Raw genomic sequence first — 23,776 nt, 5'->3', positions numbered from 1 at the left:
TTTCTTGGCTACATATTGTGGTTACTCCTCCAACAGCAATTGGTCTACAAGTGGCAAAAGCTTTTAAATTGATCACTTTCGAATTGGATGTGGCACATTTCTAAGGGACTCCTCGGAAAATGTAATAAAACGGAATAAATCCAGTCTATGATGTGATCAAAACGCCAAAATGTAGCGGTCACTGCTATCTCCAAAAGAAAAACAGCAAACAGATGCTCGCTTTTCCATGACCTCCCCAAACATGGGCAAGATTGGAAAAATGTGACATGATCCCTGGGTTATTTTGGTTGCAAATCACATGAAAGCGTTGATCTGCCCAGGCCTGCATCAAAGCCGGGCGCTCCTGCTGGTGTCGACACGTCATGGGGGAGGGAAGGAGCTTTATCTGTAGCAACAAAGACGCTGCCCTACGAGCTCTGGAAGACACTAGGCCGCAGCCAGACAGGTTCACAGCACTATCGCCCCCATTATCACCACAAATAATAATAAAGGACAGATATTGTGCATTATTTGTGTTGTTTTTGGCGCTTAAACGTGCTCTTCAGTGCTTTATCTGTGGCCATGACGACGACGCCCTACTACAAGCTCCAGAAGTCACCAGGCTTTTTGCCAGACAGGTTCAAAGCACTATCGCCCCCATTATCACCACAAAATGATATTAAAGGACAGATATTGTGCATTATTTGTGTTGGTATTGGCGCTTAAACATGCTCTCAAGTGCTTTTGCTTTGGGACCTCGTGTTATAATAATGTAACTACTTAAGGCACAAGTTCACTCAACAGATTTTGGTGCCAGCACTCCATCTACTGGCAGTAGAGGGAATTACTACAGGGGAAAAACAAAAGCTAGCTGTTCTGGTGATGATTTATGGACTTAAAACAGCCGGATCTGTTCCTTTGATGCCATAAATCTGGGAAATTTTAAACTGGATGTTTTCATGAATTTCATAAAAAGGATTAATGAGTGTGAAGAAAAAACTATGATCAAACTACCCTTGTGAATTACACCCTACTCTGTATGAAAATATGCTTAAAAAGTGGTATGGACGATTTTTTTCAGCAAATTTTTTATCATATTTCCTCGTGGCGTGGATAAATAATTAGTCCTGCCACGTATCAATCATAAAACACACCTATCGCTCACCTGCAGCCGCGTCAGGCTCGTCCCCACGTTTCCGCGTGCCTAAGCGCATGGATCTATCATAATATAGTTCCCTCAGTGTACGGGGCAAAATGAAGACGGAGAAAGACAGTTCGAGCTGACGCAGAAGTGGACAGAAATCTACGGGAGACGAGAGATGCGATGTGCTCTGTTGCGCTAATAAACAAACGCACGTGTGTGTTGTATCAGTCCGCACGGGGGAGTGGCATGCGCACTTCCACCTGCGTTCTCAAATCGCCGAAAAATCGTCCATACTGCCTTTAACCATCAATTGGGTGTTGAAATTGATAAAGAGTATCCAGCCCTTTCCTCAGTATCAATTTTGAGATGAAAATGGGTCTACAAGATATGTAAACATTTGTGTCATTGTGTCTGAATAAAGCCGGAACTTTTTGAACTGATAGTATAAAAAAATCACTTTCAGTTAATTTGTGCTGACAGGGAAGACACTGAAGTTTGCCCTGTTTTTTGTTTCCTGTGAACTGGAAGTATTTAGAGAACTAAATTAAACTATACGAGTGGTTTAGCCTCACATGAACCCAAACTAAAGAACTTTTGCGGCGAGTTTGAAATGGATTTAAGATTTTAGTGAAATAATCAACCACATGGACCATAATCTATGAGGAATGCGGAAGGGGAACTGGGATTTTTTTTCATTGGATTATGGGAAACCACGGCATGTTAGAATAAAATTTTCTACCAAGAAGCAAATGTCAAATTTGATTTAACAAATGTTATTAAACTTGTAAGAATTTTAATTTCATTAGTTGTTACTCAAAAACATTTGGAAAAAGGAAAGGGAAGCGCAAGAGTAAAATGGCTTAAACAGAATTGCATTCACTGTTGTGCATTTTGAGTAAACTTCATGCTCCAGAATTCAAGGCGGTAGAGCTCTCACAAAGAATGAATTCCTGATTTATTGTACCAGAATACCTAAAATGGAGTATTCAGGTGGCAAATTACTTCTTTACCTATGCAGTTGTTAGCAGTGGTAAAATAAGTACTCAATTTTATTCCTTAAGTAAAAGCAAATCGGGGGCAATATTAAATAAAATATAAATAAATAGTAAAAAAGTATTTGAAATGTAATTAGATAAATCCTATTGTTAGCTGGCTGCAGATCCCTCACCACTGATTAGCATCCGACTGGCCCGAGCTGACTACGCCCATTTGCTTCAAAATGCTCTTGTACATTATTGGTTAAATCTTAAACCTCCATTACGGTTTAAAGAGGTATTCCCTTTTTTAACAAAAATTGCCTCATTAACTGCTCTTTCAAACCATCTCTTCTCCTGCTTAGAATCTTCACCTCACTGCCATCAAAAGAGTGGTTTGTGGCTTTAAAATAAAGCTGCACGGCGCTCTGTGGTCCTGAATGTGAGTGTCTTCTGTGCAGATAAAGCCTCTTGTGAAGTGGCTGTTTAGTTTACCCTACAGTATGTCACGCTCTTTACAACGCTCCTCACTGCACTGGATTAAATACACCACATTGCTCTGCGCTACGCTCTGTGATTGTGTGGGCATCTTATCCTTACAATTAACCAGTTTTTGCCTTTTTTGTCTCAGACTAGATCCGCAAATAGCTCAAACTATGGCTAGTGACTGACGATGCGTGAAATGACCATATCCCTAAAGCCATGAAGCCAGAAATAAACAAAATGATTGACCCAAAAGGTGCCGATGGCTCCTTCACAGAGGGTCGGATTTGACCAAGCTTTAGCGGGGATGAACTCGGTGGAGCCAGCCAGAGAGCCAATGAATATAAATGAGAACCAGCATCAGAAGGCTTACAGCAAATACTAGCGCTCCATAATTGTTGATCTCGAAGACATGGCGATAATGACATGCCAAATACAGTAAGTTCACGGCGAGATGATAAAGCGCCTGGTTCTCTGTGATAATCTCAGGTGTGCATGTCCGCGCGCCGCTGAATGCAACACAAACCCACTGAGTTTCAGTGTGTTCCCGCGTAATATTGATATTCTAGAGGGAGACACGAGTCGGAGGTGCGAGTCTGGCCTATCGCACCTCGCAGGCACCTGGATCGCAAAAGGAAAAGGTGCAGCGATTATGTAAATGTTGAACCTGTGAGATGTGCGGATGAGATGTGAGATATTAAGGGGAAACCAAACAACATGTCATATACTGCATAAGGAGACGAGAGGTAAAGAGGGTTATTATTCTGGATTTGACATCTTGACTAAAGAAGACATACAGCGCAGTTTCATATATTTAGGATTAAAGCATAACATACATGCAGTAGATCTTAAAAAAGACAACAGTTCAAACATGTACTGAGGATAAAAGGTATTTAACTTCAATAATGTGGTCATGTAGCTCGGATGTCAGTGTAGTACTTTAGCTGTGAACATTACATTAAACACAATCATAAACAGGCTATGATTTTGTAATGCATAGGGTTTAATATACTCCTTTTCAAGAAATAGTAGAAAAAGCTTCAGTTGTAGTCATCTGGACTCTGGAATTTTCAAGAAATGTGCATTTCTGTGGCGTGTACTGTAAATTATGCTGTAATGCTGTATTTTTCTTGGTACCATCTCAAAATAAATCAATAATGAAACAAATTAAAAAATACAGCACACAATATTGATCCGAAAGATACTTGTTTTTATTGTTATAGCTAATTTATATATAAATTAGTTACGTGACATTCCTGAACCCTGCATTTATGACCCAGGGGCCTGAAATTCAGAAAGATTACCAATTACTCAGACCTGAATCAATCAATCAGTCAATTGCAATAAAAATCAGGGTAAGTTAATGATAACAGGACACTATTATAACAAGTTTTAACGCTCATAAAGTGTGGCTTTGTAACCACAGCAGCTTCCACAGACTGACGGAGGTGACAATCTACGCCACAAACCGCTCACACACCCCGACGACAGACTGGTCAGACTAGTCAGGGCGGGATTGAACCAGTAACCCTGGGGTCAGTTTGGGAAAGCGGGCAAACACTCGAACCATCAGGCCACTGCCTCCAGATGTACTTATTTAGTCACGAACCACCCACTTTTCACGACACTTAATTTAAACACCATTAACTTTCTTTTTTTAAACTTTTTTATGGTCATATTAACATTTATTTTAAACACTATATTCAGTAACAACATTTGTTTCATTAAAATACTTTACCTTTAATAAAAATACATACATTCTATTCCATGTACGTGTACTCTATCTGTACTTTGATAAGTTTTTACCGGCTCTTCAAACGTGTAATGAAATATTCAGTCCATCATTTGCATATGTGGTGGATAATTTCCTCTTCTTTTTTTTACTAAAGGGAAATGAAGTGCATCTAAACAAGTTGAAACACATACAGATCTGAGGGTACGTTCTGCCGTTAAGTTCGTGCGTTTTCCCCAGAGCGATGCTTTTTGCTTTACCTGAGTCGATGCGCGCCTGTCTCCGAGCCGCACACTCCTCGATGCGCAGTTTGGGGATCCCCTCGGCAACGGCGCGAGCCATACCGCCCATCTCCTCGATATCTTTGATGAACTGAAAGGAGATTTAAAAAAAAAAAAACTGAAAACAAACCCTCTGCTTTTTAACAATATCTCCTCCAACTTCAAAGTATTTTTCTGATGAAAGCCGCCCCGCCCGCTTTTCTCTGTGTAGATGTTATTTGGCTTTCCACAGTTTGCCGATAAACCTAACCATCTCCGTAGAAACAAGTTGGTAGCGCCACCAGGTGAAGTTAGAAGTCACGTCTGTGGAGAGGCGACCCCGCTCTCTGTCAGAATGTATGTTTTTCAAGGCATTTTTGAGCCATATAAACATGTTTAAGTGCCTAAGAGATACGTTTGATGCCATACTGTGGGACATTCCAGGCACGGCGACAACATTTCCATGAAGAGTGACGCAGTGCACCTTTAAAATACAATGAAAACACTAACAGACACAATCTTTTTCTTTATTTCTTAGGATTTTTTTCAATTATTAGACAGGACAGTTCAGCGTGAAACAGGGACGAGAGATAAGGGAGGACATAAAGCAAATTGTCGGAGCAGGGGATTCGAACTCACGACACTGCGGCCGGCTGTAAGTATTAAGCAGTAGTAACAGGAAATTTATTTCGTTAAGGATTTCACAAACTCCTCGTGAAGAAAAATGTAAATTGGAACAGAATTTGTAAATAGAATGATTGTAATGGTTATGGGGCCGCTGCCATTATCCTCTTCATGCATCAGTAATCAAATAACAAACCTGCGCTTTGCTTTAAACTTCACTTTCTGTGTGACAATAATAAATAAAATAAATCTAATTTCACATCTGAAAAGAACAAATAGATTCCATCAATTTCACTGCATAACTGGGACCTTACGGGCTAAATAAAGGTCAATAAATAAGTAAATAAATCGCAAGGCGACAGTTCTAATCTCCACATTTGATCAAACTTTGTGCTTCAAAGTCTTTCTTCCTTCTTTAGAGTCATAAAATAAGTCTCCCTTTTGAAAAGTAATAGAACAATTTAGACAATAAGTGAAACATTACACAAAGTAAAAATAATAGTATAAAGCAAAAGCAGGAGTGCGTCTGTGTGGACTCATAACACAGACGCACTGTACAGGAAGAGCCAGAGTCGGCTCTACCTCCTGAGGAGACTCAGGTCTTTTGGAGTGACAGGGCCACTCCTGAAGACCTTCTACGACTCTGTGGTGGCATCAGCTCCTGTACGGTGTGGCCTGCTGGAGCAGCAGCATCACAGAGAGGGAGAGGAAGAAGCTGGACAGAGTCATCAAGAAGTCCAGCTTCGTCCTGGGCTGTGCTCTGGACTCGGTGCAGGAGGTGGGGGACAGGAGAGTCCTGGCTAGATTCACATCTATGCTGGACCATGAGTGTCACCCCCTGCAGGACACTCTGTCCACTCTGGAGAGCAGCTTCAGTGAGAGACTGATCCACCCTCAATGTGTGAAGGAAAGGTTCCGTAGGTCTTTCCTTCCTGCTGCTGTCAGACTTAATAACAAAAACTGTTAGTACTGAACACTCGCAATACTGACCTAACCTAATACTGATGTGCAATTCTGTCATATGTGCAATTGATGTTGGAATTCATGTGCAATTCATGTGCAATTACTGTGAAATTCATGTGCAATCTATGTGCTGTCGTGACACATATTCATGTGCAATTACTGTCGTGATCACATGCAATGGTATTTATGTATTTATTTATTTATTTATTTGTCTATGGGAGTTTTTATTTATTTATAGGAGATCTTCTACTGAAAGTGTTTTTCAGACTTCCTATAAGTGATCTGTTCTTCTGTATCTACCTCTGTATCTACCTGCGTTGCACCAATGAAATTTCCCCATGTGGGACAATAAAGGATTATCTTATCTTATCTTATCTTATATTACAGTGTGCAGCGTTTGAGTATATTTTGAGAGCAAAAATGTCTCAAATAAATATTGCGGTTTAGTGGTTTGATAAAAGCAAGGTTAAAGTATTTGATAGTGTTCCCTGAGGAAATGTCGGAAGCAAAAATAACAGTCCAAAAGTCCACGGAGACTCATGACGGCGGCAGCAGCATCCGGTATGAGAAGATCTTTGCACAGCTGTAACTGCAACTGCACCAGACACAGAACTACACTGAAGAGAAGTATTTTAAACCACTTTAGAGATGAAGAGGAGGACGACACTGAGAACACTCTGCACCAGACACAGAACTACACTGAAGAGAAGGACCGAGAACACTCTGCACCAGACACAAGACTACACTGAAGAGAAGGACCGAGAACACTCTGCACCAGACACAAGACTACACTGAAGAGAAGGACCGAGAACACTCTGCACCAGACACAGAACTACACTGAAGAGAAGGACCGAGAACACTCTGCACCAGACACAAGACTACACTGAAGAGAAGGACCGAGAACACTCTGCACCAGACACAAGACTACACTGAAGAGAAGGACCGAGAACACTCTGCACCAGACACAGAACTACACTGAAGAGAAGGACCGAGAACACTCTGCACCAGACACAAGACTACACTGAAGAGAAGGACCGAGAACACTCTGCACCAGACACAGAACTACACTGAAGAGAAGGACCGAGAACACTCTGCACCAGACACAGAACTACACTGAAGAGAAGGACCGAGAACACTCTGCACCAGACACAAGACTATACTGACGAGAAGTATCTAAAACACTTTAGAGACGAAGAGGAGGACGACACTGAGAAATAATGAAAATCTCAATATTCTCAAGACAGAAATGAGCTAAAAATGTATTTTTAAATGGATTTGGTGATTCAAGTCCAAATGTGAAAGGACTGTAAAAGGAAGGATGTAAAGTAAAGTAAAGTAAGTAAACTAAGTAAGTAAAGTAAGTAAAGCAAGTAAAGCAATATGTAATAAGTAAGGACCAGTAAGTAAGTAAGGAACCAAATAAATATCACTTTATACTCTTCAAAAGAAAAAGAAAAAAATCCAGATTTTATTTTTATTCAGCTCTTTAAGCAACATTTTAGATGGTTCTTTACTATAAACAATAAACTCAAATACACTCAACAATTCACATTTTGCATATCTTCATGAAGCTGACATATTGCCCACTTCTGTTTAATTGATTATCCTACTATTGCTACTATGAATCACTTAAAATGTCCATGTTATTGGACATTGACAGGACATTTTGTTGGACGCCGTTTTGACCTCAAGTCGGGATGAACCAAACCAGCAAATCAAATAAACCATTACTGCGTCACTGTCTCCATGGAAATGTCACTGCTATGCCTGGAATGTTCCGCAGCACAGCATTAAACATTTCATCGCTTCAATAACAACGCAGACCTTTTAATCGCTCAAAGAGGCTCATTCATACGGTGAGCTGTGCGTCGCTGCTTGAAACCGAGACGGGTTATGTCAATGTCACCCGGCGTCGAGCGAACAAAAACAAAGCGAGGCCAAACATGCCGCCGGAAAGATATGCGTCCTCCAAAACACACAAAGAAACGCGCACAATGAAGACGAGAACATGCCGCGCGCAAAGTGATGAATAAGAAGTCATTATGTTGTTCGTGATAGGTTATAAAATCAGACGGGTATATCAATAGAACAACATTTCAGATCTGCCATTATTTTGCTCCATAAACTCACGTCTTTCCAAGTACAATACATATAACGTCACATTTCACGTTCAATTCTCTTCTTTTCTTAATATATTCCAACTGTATTTCTTTGTTAACCGTTTGTATTGTAAATGAGATATTACAACTACCGGTAATTAGACGCTGACTTCTACAATATGTGACTGACTGTATTAAAATGATGCATGGACAGTATTCCCTTCTCGCAGCTCCATAACGAATGAAAACCATGGTTGCCTGAGGGGAGTTTGTCTTGCACCAGATAAAATCACTCCGCCGAGGCGAGGGAAGACAGGGAGGCCGCAGAAGAATACAAATAGGCAACGTATCGAGAATAAAAAAGGGTGAGGAGCGCTGTGTGGGTACATATTTTTTATTACCATATTTTACAGACTATAGTTTGGCCGACTTCGATGTGATATTATGAACACATTATTAAGTCATTTTGATCGTTATTTTCAACTGCTTTTCACATGTTGATTATTTTCACACTGACAACCACAAGAGGGCGCTCTAGGCTCTAAGCGACGCAGAAGAAGAATCTGCACTTCTACTACTTCTGGAGTTTGTGGAGTTGTTTAGAAGTGACACAGAGGAAGAAGAATTCAATGGATTTAGTGATTTGGGGTAAAACTGATGCTTTGGTAAACTTGTTAGCATGTTCTTTATGCTATAGTTATCTGAATAACTGTTCATATGTTACGTTAACATACCAGACACTTACCACAGTTCTGTCTGTGCGTCATGTAGCTGAAGGTGTTAGCGTTAGCATACGTACACCTATTCACCATGTTCTCTCATCTGTTATTATTTTAAACTGCATTTCAAGATGAAATGTCTGTTCTTGGTCTTTGGATTTTATCAAATAAATTTCCCCCAAAAATGCAACTTAGACTCCAGTGCGACTCATTATGTTTTTTTCTTTTCTTTTATACTTTTTTTGGCTGGTGCAACTTATAGTCTGGAAAATACGGTAGTCCTCTTTCTGGTATTGTAAATTTAGTTTTTCCCTAGTTCGGTAAATAATAAAACCAAATTTTGTCCTTGAATTCTTGAGTTTAAATTACACAACTAATCTTTGTTGAATTGACAAAACCCTGACAAATGTTGGGCGTTCCATAATTGTACCTTGAGGGCAGTGGTGTAGACGTCGTTAGTGAGAGCCTCCATCATGTGCGAGCCGCCCCAGGGATCGGCCACTTTAGGAATACCCGACTCCTCCTGGATAATGATCTGAGTGTTCCGGGCGATGCGGGCGCTCTTCACTGTGGGCAAGCCCAGAGCCTCGTCGAATGAGTTGGTGTGGAGGGACTGCGTGCCCCCGAAGACTGCGGCCATGCCTTCAATTACAGTGCGGACCACGTTGTTATAAGGGTCCTGGGGGAAAGAGGAGGAAAAATACTATTATTGTTTCAGCAAAAAGGGTCTGTCTGCGATTTTGTGGTGTTTTTTAATAAATATACCATATTTTCTGGACTATAAGTCGCACCTTTTTGGCCGGGGTGCGACTTATACTTCTATTTATACTTATATACTTATACTTCGAAGTGACTTATATGTGATATTATTTGTTTTTTTTCACACTTGCAACCGCATTTCATACTTCAGTGCAACTTATATATGTTTTTTTCTTCTCTATTATGCATTTTTTGGCTGGTGCGACTTATACTCCGGTGCAACTCCGAAAAATACGGTAATGTGATAATCAACCATATAATTAATAAATCAAGGTCGATCAGGTTTGATGAATATTCTATTTCAGATTTAAATGATACAGGACTCACGTTGTCATCCAAGTGGAAGTGGAAGCTTTATTCTGTCCATTATTGATTGAATAGATACTGGCATCTGTATTTCATGTTTTCAAACTTGAAATAATACCAGTGTTGGGAAAAAGCAAGGTCCCATTTCCGAGCAATTCAATTTGCAATAAAGCTCCCTATGCTTAAGGAAATTATTTTATTTGTTTTAGTACAGATGGTTTTCGGACGTACTTCTGGGTTTCCGATATATTAATATAGACCTAAGAAACCTTATTAAATGTCTTTGAATTTTGGGCATTTTTCAGTCTTGCAACGTTTGCCGTCATCAACCCGAAGACAACGATCCTGGCACTTTTTTTTTTCCATATATGGCAATGTCTTATTTCGATAAAAAAATAAACTAATAACGCTTTTGTGTCTGTTCTCTGACAGTGTATTTTCACAAGGGAGCTGCAGGGGGAACTCTATCACCAAAGTTCTGCTTTAAGCTGCGCATATGACTGAAAGGATTTTTATTTGCACTCTTCTCTTTTATGTGATTTCATTAGTTTAGACAATCAGTTGGACTGATTTAAAAGGGAGTTGGACTCCGAAACACATTGGACGTGTAATAGTACGTATCATCAGTTGGACTGATTTAAAAAGGACTTGGACTCCGAAAACACGTTACCCTTTTGTGGCTAGGTGTTTTTTTTATTATTATTTTTTTTATTTAGTTAATTTTATCGTATTTCTGTTTCTGTAATTTCTTTGTGATTTTAATGCATTTTTCCTGCTGTATGAAGCACCTTGAATTGCCTTGTGTATGAAATGTGCTCTACAAATAAACTTGCCTTGCCTTGCCTTAAATAACAATTTAAGACGACCTCATAAACAGGATTAAAACAAGTGTGAATAAATCAAATCACATCTCCAGGTATGTTTACAGGTACAGGTTACAAATTACAAAATGCACAACTTATTAATAACTTTATTGTAAATGTAAAATAAGAGAAATGCACGCTCCAAAGTGTTCTGCCCAAAGACACAACATTGTGTGCCGGGATGAGCTTTAAACTAAATAAAGAATATTATTATCATCATTATGGAATTATGGAATTAAAGTTGACATTTACTAACTGGACTCGTCATCCATCCTCCATTTAAAAGGTGCACAGTGTAACTTTTCTGGCAAAAGGTACGCCACGTGACATACTTACATACATTTATTTAATTTGAGAATAAAGTAAATCAACATTGTTGCGGGTTAGGTTAAGTTACAAATCTTATTCATAACATTGGGTAAATTTAGATTGCAATTATTAAGATGCATCAAACAAACATCAGAACAATAAATGAAAGTAGACTAAACAGAGGAGAGCTTAGTTGCGCCGCCGCGCGGTGGTGGATGAAGTACTCAATTTTGTAACTACAGTAAAAGTACACATACAGGAGCAAAGAAATACATATAATAAAGGCGCCATATGAGATATTCTACTTAATTGCAAGTGATGAACAGTATGAAAATGTGCTTTGAGAGTTTTAAAAAGCATTTCACACACATTTTGAAAAATATCTCTACTTCTCAGTCCAGTAGAAAGTACAGACACCTGCTCTCTAATACTGTGGGGTAAAAGTAAATACTACAGATACTACAGATACTACAGAAACTACAGATACTACAGATACTACAGATACAGATTGTTCGCTTCATTCCCTCACACCAATCTAATGAGCCTCTGCAATTGTAAATGTTTAATGTAGCAGTGGCTTCAACCGCGCTTGAACCGGAAAGGCCCTCAAAAACAAACCAGCTCCATATTGAGACCCTAAAACATAAGGCCGTGGCTGGAGAGCCGCGGCGCGGTCAAATTGCCGCGCAGTTTCAGGGACCGCGGCATTTTCCTTATAGCCTATTATAGCCCCATGGCTAACCCTAACCCAAACCCTAACCTTAACCTTAACCTTAACCCTAACCTTAACCCTAACTTTAACTTTAACCCTAACCTTAACCTTAAAGGTGGTATGGACGATTTTTTTCAGCAAATTTTTTATCATATTTCCTCGTGGCGTGGATAAATCATTTGTCCTGCCACGTATCAATCATAAAACGCACCTATCGCTCACCTGCAGCCGCGTCAGGCTCGTCCCCACGTTTCTGCGTGCCTAAGCGCATGGATCTATCATAATATAGTTCCCTCAGTGTACGGGGCAAAATGAAGACGGAGAAAGACAGTTCGAGCTGACTCAGAAGAAGACGGAAATCTACGGGAGACGAGCGATGCGATGCGCTCCGTTGCGCTAATAAACAAACGCACGTGTGTGTTGTATCGGTCCACACGGGGGAGTGCGCATGCGCACTTCCGCCTGCGTTCTCAAATCGCCGAAAAATCATCCATACTGCCTTTAACCCTCTAAAACGGCGGTCAAATAGCGGCGCAGTGTCACAAAAATAGCATGGCAGTTTCGGCCGCGCGCCGCGGCACTGCAGACACTCCCAAAACATAAATGCTGAATAAAATAAACAAATAGAAACAAACTAACATGCATTTATACATTCATGTTCACCGACATAATGGCAGCGTTCTCTTTGACACACTTGCCTGTTCGGTGAGAGACCAGCCCGATGTCTGGCAGTGTGTGCGCAGGAGGAGGGACTTGGTGTTTTTAGGCTGGAAGTTCTCCTGGATGAGTGTGGCCCAGAGTTTACGCGCGGCCCTCAGTTTAGCTATTTCCATGTAAAAGTTCATGCCGATGCCCCAGAAGAAGGACAGTCTGGGAAAGCATACAGAGAAGTGTGATTAGAGTACACAGACAGCGCTTTATCTTTTTTATTGTTATTGTTTGTATTATTATTATTATTATTATTATTTATTATTTTTAGCACTGGGACAGTGCACATTAACCAAATTTTCTGTAAATGTGCCAGTATTAGCTGTAGTTTAGCTCGTTAAGGTGTAAAATGCCAGCAATACTGTATACAAAACATACATTTGTATTATATACACAGTACAATTAGGATTAGGCCCCGGTTATTGTATTACTTGTTTACGGATCTGCCGCACTTAAATGATTGATTTGTAATTTATAAATAAAAAAAAATATTATAAAAAAATATATAAAGTACCACCGTCAACGCAAAATCGCATTAAATGAAATATAAAAAGCGGTATTAAGTCAAAAGATAAGAGCGCGTGACGCAATTTTTTGCCAAAATCCTGCGGGAGTCATTTATTTTGGACGCTATGTGCCTATGCGCGATGCATGATGGGTATTTAAAATGGCGTCACCACAGTGGCCAGCGCTGAGAGTGTGGTTTCTCATGACTGCACTTTCTGGAGGCCATATCGTCTTGAAAAAATATCCAAGTGGTGATCGGGATGATGCAGTTGGAGATAAACTAAACAGACACCTGCCCGACAAAACATGTGACCGCAATGTCATGGAAACACCAGCAGCAGCAGCAGCAGCAGCAGCAGCAGCAGCAGCAGCAGCAGCAGCAGCAGCCTCTGGACTCCTCCAAAGTATATTTTATTTTTTATTTTAGTATTGTAGTATTCAATGTTTGTTGTCTGTGTTGCATCGAACCACCAGGACAAGTTCCTATGTTTGTGATTTTTTGTTCATCGACAAATGGCAATAAACATTTTTCTGATTCTGATTCCAAAGTGGATTTATATTTTTCCTGCCTGTCGCCATATTTCCATGAATTATTATATTAATGTTTTATGAAAAAAAAAATCTTCTGAAATTGAAATTATATTTATATTTCGTCCGCCTGTCCGTAGATTACGAGTCCATGTAAAAACAGATTGAGAACATATTGTTATTATTATTTTCATCATTTTAATACTTATCCATGGGTTTCAGAATGATGAGACACTAAATATTATATCTGTTGAATGGGAAAAAAGTCTGAAAAATGCTGCACATTTATTTGAGAAGGACAAACGGGATAAACGTCAACAAATTTAGTCTTGAATAATAATACTCAAGGAATTGTTCTCTGGACTATACACAGACTAAAAAACATCACAAGCAGAGACAAGACGTTTTATGAATTTGCACAGGAATTAACCCAAAATGACACAGGAAATATGTACACCAACATTGAGCTATATGGTAAAATTTGCTGTTTAATGATTTGTTGACCTGGTTTAGGGTTCAAACCTCTGCAATTACCAACACTTTCAACACCAAACAAAAACTAGCATAAAGTTTGACACCTCCTCTGTCAGTATAAATGAATAAAAGAGAAAACTGTTTTTCACAACAGGCTCAGAAGCGGTGCCGTTACCGGTAATCATCCCCAAAGACGTGATTGTTTGTTTGTCGAAAGGACTTCCTAAACCACAAGCTTATTACGGCGTGTTTGTGGAGCTAATCTTTCACAAATAACGACAGGGCTCAATGTTTGTCGATCAGAAGCTTGGATAGTTCTTAGGCAAACTGTGAATCTCAAAACAGCAGGCCAAGTACCGTATTTTCCGGACTATAAGAAGCATTTTTTTCATTGTTTGGCCGGGGCGCGACTTATACTTTACCTCCTGAGTTTGTGGAGTTGTTAGAAGTGACACAGAGGAAGAAGAATTCAATGGATTTAGTGATTTGGGGTAAAACTGATGCTTTGGTAAACTTGTTAGCATGTTCTTTATGCGATAGTTATCTGAATAACTGTTCATATGTTACGTTAACATACCAGACACTTACCACAGTTCTGTCTGTGCCTCATGTAGCTGAAGGTGTTAGCGTTAGCATACATACAGCTATACACCATGATCTCTAATCTGCTATTATTTTAAATTGTATTATCAAATTAATTTCCCCAAAAAATGTAACTTATACTCCAGTGCGACTTATTGATGTTTTTTCTTCTCTATTATGCATTTTTTGGCTGGTGCGGAATTTCCGGAAATGAGAGTGACTTGACCTGGGGGCAAACTCGTCGATGGTCAGACCCGCCTTCAGCCCCGTGCGGCAGTACTCCAGGCCATTGGCGATGGTGTAGGCCACTTCCAGGATGGCGTCGGCACCGGCTTCTTGAAGATGGTAGCCACTGATGGAGATGGAGTTGAACTTTGGCATGTGCTGCGGGAATAGACAGAAAAACAATGGTGTGAGAAGAGTTAGAAGAAGAAGTCGAGGAAGTCGAAGAAGAAGAAATAGAAGAAGTAGAAGAAGAAAAAGTAGAAGATGTAGATGATCTAGAAGAAGGAAGAAGTAGAAGATGTAGAAGATGTAGAAGAAGTAGAAGAAGCAGTAGAAGAAGTAGAAGTAGAGGATGTAGAATATGTAGAAAAAGAAGAGGTAGAAGAAGAAGTAGAAGATGATGTAGAAGAAGTAGAAGACGAAGATGTAGAAGATGTAGAAAAAGAAGAGGTAGAAGAAGAAGTAGTAGATGATGTAGAAGAAGTAGAAGTAGAGGATGTAGAAAAAGAAGAAGTAGAAGAAGTAGAAGAAGTAGTAGAAGAAGTAGAAGAAGTAGAAGAAGTAGAAGAAGTAGAAGAAGTAGAAGTAGTAGAAGAAGTAGAAGTAGTAGAAGAAGTAGAAGAAGTAGAAGAAGAAGTCCAGGTCTAAACCAGGTCAAAACTAGGCCTACACTTGATGGAACAGACACACATTTGTCACTACTGTATTTGGGATTAGTGCCAGTTTCTTTGCTCCTTTCATTTTACCTGGTCTGGCAGTTTTTACTTTTATTCTTCAAACCAATAAATATAATAAACAGGACAACACCAAAAAAGAACAAAGCTAAAGGATTAATAAAATGACTCATAATGAAGGAAAAAACGTTAAAGAACCACTGCATTAGCTTATTACTGGACTGCGGAAGAAATGTAGACGTTTGTAATGAATTAATTGATATCTATATTTAAAGCGATCGAGATGCAGTCATTCCTATTCATCAACGATCAGCTTGGGTCTTTTTTAATTGCGCTACATGTTGCTTATAACGATGTGTATTTTGTGGAAATGTTTAGTTGGTTTTGTTTCACCTCTGCAGTTTATGCAAAATAACACCCCCGCCCTTTGTTTGCAGGTTTACGACTCGCAAAACATCCCATGTATTTGGGCCTTAAAACTCCTGCCGTGGACATTGTCAATGGATACATTTGGAGCACACACAAAAAAGCTTGTGTGTTGTGATTTTGTCTCTGTGCATGTCCGCTGTTGCTCATATTACCGGTATTTATGTTTGAGTTTTAAATACTAAAAAGTAAAAAAAATAAAATGAATAAATAAAATAAATACAATTTAAAAATAAATACAATTTAAAAATAAATAAAATAAATACATTGTATTAAATATTAGTTGACAACAAGAGTCCCGCACCCACAGACGATCTTGTGCTTTTGTCCTATGTCTGTTTCCTTTGTAATGTCTAAGTGTTGTTGTTGTTGTTGTTGTTATGTGTCTGTTGTCTTTGGGTTTCATGTTTAATGTCTCAACAGATTAATACGAACTGTCCAAACTCAAATAAAGACATTAAACAACCTTCTTAGACATTACCTTTGATGTGTAGGCAAAGATGTCTGCTATGGCGTGCATGGAGGGCTCTGGTGGGAAAATGTACGTGTTTCGGACCATGAACTCTTTTAAGATGTCGTTCTGGATCGTGCCCGTGAGCTTGGCCTTGGGCACGCCCTGCTCCTCGCCCGTCACTATGAACATGGCCAGAACCGGGATCACCGCCCCGTTCATCGTCATCGACACGGACATCTTCTCCAGCGGAATGCCGTCGAACAGCATCTTCATGTCCTCCACCGTGTCTATGGCGACGCCCGCCATGCCGACGTCGCCGTGGACGCGCGGGTTGTCCGAGTCGTAGCCGCGGTGCGTCGGGAGGTCGAAGGCCACGGATAAGCCCTGCTGGCCGGCTGTTGAAGGGAAACAAACGCAGGGTTGAGAAACGGGCTTCGAACCTTTTTATTTAAATGTTTTAGTTGTTTATTTAAAAGTTTTATTCGTTTATTTAAAAAGGGGCAGAACAAGGAGCATTGTTACATTTAAAATAGCAGAAATATCACTTTTCTCGCTGACAATAGGTGAAGTCAGTGCAAATAAAAGTGACATGAACTGAAAAACTACATATTTAAATACAGGATTCCGTTTACAGAGCACATTTTGTTCTTGTTTTTGAATATATGCATCTTGAATGTGAAATGTTGTGTTTGTAAAGGTCCAAATGTATTTCCACTTTCCACCACGTATTCTAGCGTCATAATTATTCACCGTGGTGAGTTTATAATGAGTTATGAGTTTTTAAGTTTTGCAGACACAGGAAACAAAACAACAACTAGATGCAAATAGCGCACCTGGTTCTCAAACGTGTTAAAATGTTATCTTATATTGAATTCACTGCAATATGAATATTAAACAAATTGAGAATACTCTTCCTTTCTGGGTTTTATGTGACATCGCTGCATTTTAAAGACTGTATTGTTTATTTACTGACCATGAGGGCAGCTAAAATTAATATTATGATGCAGATTTTTGGTTCAGAATAGTGACATTTTCATTTTCAAGAGACAGCGCTAATGAATGCACAAAAACTGAAATTTCAATTTTGGAGTTTATCTTTGTAAATTAAATGAAGCAGCAAATAACAATACATTTCAAAAACTAATCAGATTGAACATTAGCAACCCTCACCTGGCACAAGTGTACTTTTTAACAGTTTAGATAGCGTCCTGAATCTGCTAAATCTAGACATCTGATTCACTTTCCACCTTCTACTGTCATCAAAGGGTCTCTGGATGTTTTGAATATTGTAAAACCAAGTACACACTGCGTTTACTGATCTTGATCATTAAAATTCTGTGAGTTTATAGTGACAAAATAAATTGTACTCTGACCAAAATGTATACAATATGATTCAGTGAGTGACGGGCAAGGGTGGAACTGGCATAGGGGGGATATCCTGGTGGTGAATGAGCCGTGTGCCTTAGCTGTGACTAAAGACCTGTGGCGCTGGTCAAACACTGCAGGATCACATGAAGAACAAGAGGGACTCTGACTAATGTGAAGCAGCAGGTGCACCTGGAAACCATCGCTTTCATTTAAGTTTATGACAGTCAATTATGTAAGCGATGTTTGTGATCATTTTTCTGTTCAAACTACTACTACTACTACATCTCGCTTAATAGAGTCATAAGTAATAGAATAGAAAAGTACATTTGTAAAATCTGCCCTCGTTTATTTGTAAATCCTGGTGCGCAAAACTAATTCACAATCTTTGACACTCGTGAAGTTTGTTAATTGCAGCCGACGCCATTAGTTTCAATGCAGATTCCTCGCCACCATCACTGACAGGGACGAGTCTGGCGGTGCATGCTGGGATAGCGTGACGGCAACTGCAGGAACTAACATCACTAAATACATATCCAACACAGTATAATCTAGAACAGTTGCTCCAGAATATCCCAAATCCCAATTTTCACTTTCTTATAAAGGAAAAATATAATTGTATTGTTCATAAAGACGTTATAGAACAGTTATCGTTATATAATATTCTATAGAAGCGGTTAACGTGCTGTCTCTTCATTATAATTCAAACATTCCACATGAAAATCCCTCACATTTAAACAACTGAGAAACTGTGGGCGAAACACATTCTGTAATCTGAAAACAAGCCAATGAGCTCCAGTTTTGCATCGCGGTATTGACACATTTCTGCGTTCTGCGTTTGTTTTTAAATAACTGTGTGTTCAGTTCTAATGCCAACATCAAAGACAAGGATTAGAGACTCGTACGTAAAGTGATGGATTCAGTGCCTTTGTAATTTGTTTGTACAGCGCTCTGGAATTTACTGTTCAAACCTTATTTGTGTTAGGTTGTCAAAGACAATTTGTTCAGGCTTCTAATATGTATTATTAATTTTTAATCTAATCTATTTATTTATTATTGTATTTATTTTTTTCTGGATTATTATTCTATATGATTTAGGTTCTAGTGTTTATTAATTAATTTTCATTTTTTTTCCATTTTAGGATCTCCAGTGTTTCCTTTGTGGAGCTCGCTGCTCCAGGAGCGGTGGTCGGCTATGGCTGCCGGGGCCTGGCTCGTGGGCCTCTGGTGAAGGTTTGGGGCCTCATCCCTGCTCTGGGCCCTGTGTCTGTGCCCTGTCTGTGGGCGACTCTGGTGCAGACGGCTCTTCTGATGGTTTCCTCAACTGGTTAACATGTACTCCGTGTTTGTGCATGGGATTTTTTTTTAGGTGTGTGGGACAGGCGGCTGTGGGGCGGCTGTGGGGCGGCTGTGGGGCGAGCCGCAGTGGGGCGGTTGTGGGGCGGCTGTGGGGCTGCTGTGGGGCGGCTGTCGGGCGGCTGTGGGGCGAGCCGCAGTGGGGCGGCTGTGGGGCGAGCCGCAGTGGGGCGACTGTGGGGCGAGCCGCAGTGGGGCGGTTGTGGGGTGGTTGTGGGGTGGTTGTGGGGCGGCTGTGGGGCGGCTGTGGGGCGGCTGTGGGGCGGCTGTGGGGTGGCTGTGGGGTGGCTGTGGGGCGAGCCGCAGTGGGGCGGTTGTGGGCGGCTGTGGGGCGAGCCGCAGTGGGGTGGTTGTGGGGCGAGCCGCAGTGGGGCGGCTGTGGGGCGGCTGTGGGGTGAGCCGCAGTGGGGCGGTTGTGGGGCGGCTGTGGGGCGAGCCGCAGTGGGGCGACTGTCGGGCGGCTGTGGGGTGAGCCGCAGTGGGGCGGCTGTGGGGCGGCTGTGGGGCGAGCCGCAGTGGGGCGACTGTGGGGCGAGCCGCAGTGGGGCGGTTGTGGGGTGGTTGTGGGGCGGCTGTGGGGCGGTTGTGGGGCGGCTGTGGGGCGGCTGTGGGGCGGTTGTGGGGCGGCTGTGGGGCGAGCGGCTGTGGGGCGAGCCGCTGTGGGGCGGCTGTGGGGCGGTTGTGGGGCGGCTGTGGGGCGAGCCGCAGTGGGGCGGGTGGGGCGGCTGTGGGGCGGCTGTGGGGCGGCTGTGGGGCAAGCGGCTGTGGGGCGAGCCGCAGTGGGGCGGTTGTGGGGCGGCTGTGGGGCGGCTGTGGGGCGGCTGTGGGGCGGCTGTGGGGCGGTTGTGGGGCGGCTGTGGGGTGGCTGTGGGGCGGCTGTGGGGCGAGCGGCTGTGGGGCGAGCCGCAGTGGGGCGGCTGTGAGGCGGTTGTGCCCAATCATTAGTTTCATCAGTTTCCCCAATGTAGAAATACAGCGTGAAATGTTTGAATTGTGGCGCTGATTTGCAGATTAGTGCAGGATTAGTCGTAATAATTGTGTTTCTATGTACTTTGATAATCATAATCATAATCTCTTAACTCAAACAGACTTCAAGAAACATAAGTTATTTGTAAATATCTTTTATCTTGAAGCTTTCAGTCACCAAATTACAACTTTTATCTGGTTAAAAATGTATTTGGAAAATCTTTTTGTACAATAGAAACAACTTTGAATACTCAAATAATAAAAAAAAATATAATGCTGACTAATCGAAATAATCACTTCAATAAGATTAAATTGGTCTTAAAAGTTTATTATAAAATGCATTTTCATTCAAACAGACGGTATTTGGATTATTTGTTTTATTTGTCTGTCTTGTTGTTTTGATGCATCTCTTCTCGTTCTGTGAAGCACTTTGAATCACTTCACGAACACATTGCGCTCTACAAAATAAACCTGCCTTGCCTTTGAGAAAACACACTCATCTGTTTAAAAGAATATAAACTCGACATCAGAATAGTCATAAGTTTCATGTCTCATATTACCTTTGATGTTGTCCTTGTAAAACTTGTTGCTCTCCTCCACGGTGCTGAAGCCCGCGTACTGCCTGATGGTCCACGGCCTGCTGGTGTACATGGTGGGATAGGGCCCCCTAGTGTACGGAAAGACTCCCGGGAGTTCATCGGCGCTGGGGCCGGAGTCCGCTTTCGTGTAGACCGGCTTGATGTGGAGTCCCTCGGGCGTGCGCCATATCAGGTCTTCTGGATTCTTCCCCTTGAGTTGTTTCTTGGCCAGGCTGACCCACTCCGGGTGGATCTCGGACTGATCTCGACATCTGAGGCTGGTGTGGAGCGGGGAGTGGGGGGAGCTGGAGCTCAGGACGGAGGCTCTGAGCAGGCGCCGGGCGGCCGCGGCCCCGTGTATGGAGGACAACATGCCGACCGTGGGCCCTCAGGCGAACGTGAATTACCTGCACGACCACAAACACTCAAAACACTGTATTAATGCATCTAATGGAGAAGAAAAAAAACATATATAAGTCACACTGAAGTATGAAATGCGGTTGCAAGTGTGAAAATAATATCGCATACAAGTCGCTCCGGAGTATAAATGTAAGTATAAGTTGCACCCCGGCCAAAACTATGAAAAAAGGTGCGACTTATAGTCCGGAAAATACGGTATTATCAAAAAAACAAACATAAAAAAACAATGATGAATTTCAGAGTTTGTCAGCTAGTTTTCTTCTTTATTACAAAGAACACAGAACATGTATTTAAAACGATAGAAAATATTAAAAACAAAAAATACAACAAAAAACAACATTCGAAAATCTACAAAATTTAGATAAATATGACCGAAAACAAATATTGCATGTTGCCTTGATAAAAATATTCAGATTAAATATTATGGTGAAAATATTATCACCATAAAACGTGCTAAAATGTGCCTGAAAATGTCTCGCAAAAAATGTGAATGGGCCGTGACTATGAAAGTGCAGAAATGTCACTCTAGATGTTGGTGTCTCTTTTGAGCTTATTTTAAATACTTTTAATATAGTTGATGTTCTAATTTTCAATATCTTCTCAAAAAATCTTCCTGATATTAAAATGTGAATGATATATTGCCCACTTCTGGGGTCATTTCTACATTATTGTCCAGTAAAAGTGTATAATAACCAACTACTAAATAAACAATGAAGCTCTAATAAATGTCTTGTCGTTTCATAACCAGGCTCTAATGCTCACATGTCGCTGAAACCTCTAGATTGTTCACATTGTATGATACCTGGAGGCTAAACCCAATTTATCTATTAGAATCACATTATGTTCATTTAATTGTTTGTAAAGAGTCTATTCATAGGTTTTCATGTTTGAGGGTGACATTTTTACAACAAGTAACAACATTGTGTTTCCATACTGGCTCACTAACAATGCAGTGACCATTTGATCATACTTATATTTTAGTGTTGTCTAAGTGAGAAAATAAATAATGCAAAAAAATTGATTGTAAATTCAAGTCAATTTACAACAATTTTCATAATAAATACTAATAAAAAGCTACATTAGAAAGCAGATCAATCCCACAATAGCTTTTTTGTTGTAGATCCGTCACCATAAATCAAACTTTAGACAGTTTTGAGGTAAGAAAAGTAGTTTTACCCCCCCTTTCTTTCTAACAGAGAACTAAACTACTATGTGCTTAAAACTATTAACATTTAGATCACGTGTCAGTTAATCAGTAAAATATGTAATGGTCAAGGTCAGCTTCATTTTGCCTCTATTCCAGACAACATTAGCATTTTAAAGAGTCTATATTACACCTGCTTCATTGTTTTGATGTGGTAATTGTAGCAACACGAGTTAGCTTCAACAGCACTGGAATAAAACTACAAACTGGATATTTATTTAAGACACAAACACGATCCTTTGTGTAGAGTCTCGTGCAATGACTTGGCATCGGGTCATTTTTAATCACGCGTATTTTAATAGAAGACAATTTATTGATTAAAACAGAGCTGCGCATTCAGTAACTGTGGCTAGCCGAGAATGTGCCACGACTCGACCTTTATCTTTTATCAATTGCACATCGTGAGAACAACATAACGGAGTCTAAATGACCTGTAATACACCTTTATATGTCTGAAAACACATTTAATTTCTGACCTTGGTGTGAGCTGCTGTTTTCGGGTTTACAAAAGGCGTGTGGAGGATTAACCAATGACGTTTCATAACATTGCGTTTTATCCAATCACAGAGCAGCATTCACGGATGAACTTTCACCTACACCCCGGAAATAAATAAACTACTGCTTTGTTTTTAAGTTTTTGTAACGGAATTTTTATACATTTGTTTTCTTCTTTCTTTCGTAAACATGTGTATATTATGATACGAAGGCACTTATGAATGTATGTTTATATCTTATTGAAAAAAAAAAAAAAAAAAATCACGGGCGTCAGCTTCCTGCTAGCTTAGTTATAGGCAACGTTTTCGAGGTATTTCCAGCGCTCAGAAGTTATAATATCTAGTTTTGAATTGTTAATAAATATGGCAACAGTCAAATGTGATTTTATTTATCATCTCAAACCCAAAATAACGTTAATATAGAGTCTGTGCTTAATAAATATGAAAACAAAATTTAATCATGGTAAAGTCATGATTTTCACCTGTCCATAACTTTCAGGATGATAAAATGTATACAAATAAAAATGTTGTATCTTTTGAATGAGGAAAACGTGCTTGCTCAAAATTTTGCAAATAAAGAAAGCTGAAACCTATGAACTGAAAAGTGTTATTTGTGCTCTAAGCTGGCCCTATGTTATGTTATCCACAGATTTATTCTATTCACGGTGCACGCAAGTATTATTGTCCCATGTGCAGTATTATGTATTATTAAGCACTTATATTCAAGAGCCTTTTTCACATCTACATGTAACACCCTGACCTAAACGTGTACTTACTACCATGGCCACCAGGCGGCAGTCCTACTACAACGTCCTTACATAACAAGAAAGACAGCAGCAGTTTGTCTCAGTACACAGTACATGCCATTTTATTCAAGAGTTGGTCGATA

At 40.4% G+C, this 23,776-nt stretch overlaps 1 protein-coding gene across 1 annotated transcript in view; it reads right to left on the bottom strand.

Annotated features, from left to right (window-relative positions):
* The window catches only part of mmut (methylmalonyl CoA mutase), a 42,664-nt gene extending 21,488 nt beyond the window's left edge, over positions 1–21,176 (bottom strand). The window contains exons 1-6 of the mRNA XM_072440138.1: positions 20,752–21,176; positions 16,532–16,899; positions 14,952–15,109; positions 12,625–12,796; positions 9,408–9,656; positions 4,573–4,684 (exon numbers count right to left, since the gene is read on the bottom strand). Of these exons, the coding sequence (XP_072296239.1) occupies positions 4,573–4,684; positions 9,408–9,656; positions 12,625–12,796; positions 14,952–15,109; positions 16,532–16,899; positions 20,752–21,142 (1,450 nt within the window). The 5' untranslated portion in view covers positions 21,143–21,176. The remainder of the gene's footprint in view (positions 1–4,572; positions 4,685–9,407; positions 9,657–12,624; positions 12,797–14,951; positions 15,110–16,531; positions 16,900–20,751) is intronic.
* Between the last annotated feature and the right edge of the window lie 2,600 nt (positions 21,177–23,776).

The sequence above is a fragment of the Eucyclogobius newberryi genome, unplaced genomic scaffold, assembly GCF_026437365.1.
Source record: "Eucyclogobius newberryi isolate DKJ021-1_F unplaced genomic scaffold, fEucNew1.0.hap1 SCAF_1, whole genome shotgun sequence".
Taxonomy (NCBI): domain Eukaryota; kingdom Metazoa; phylum Chordata; class Actinopteri; order Gobiiformes; family Gobiidae; genus Eucyclogobius; species Eucyclogobius newberryi.
The sequence above is the reverse complement of the archived record's forward strand: the minus strand, read 5'-3'. Positions and strand labels throughout refer to the sequence as shown.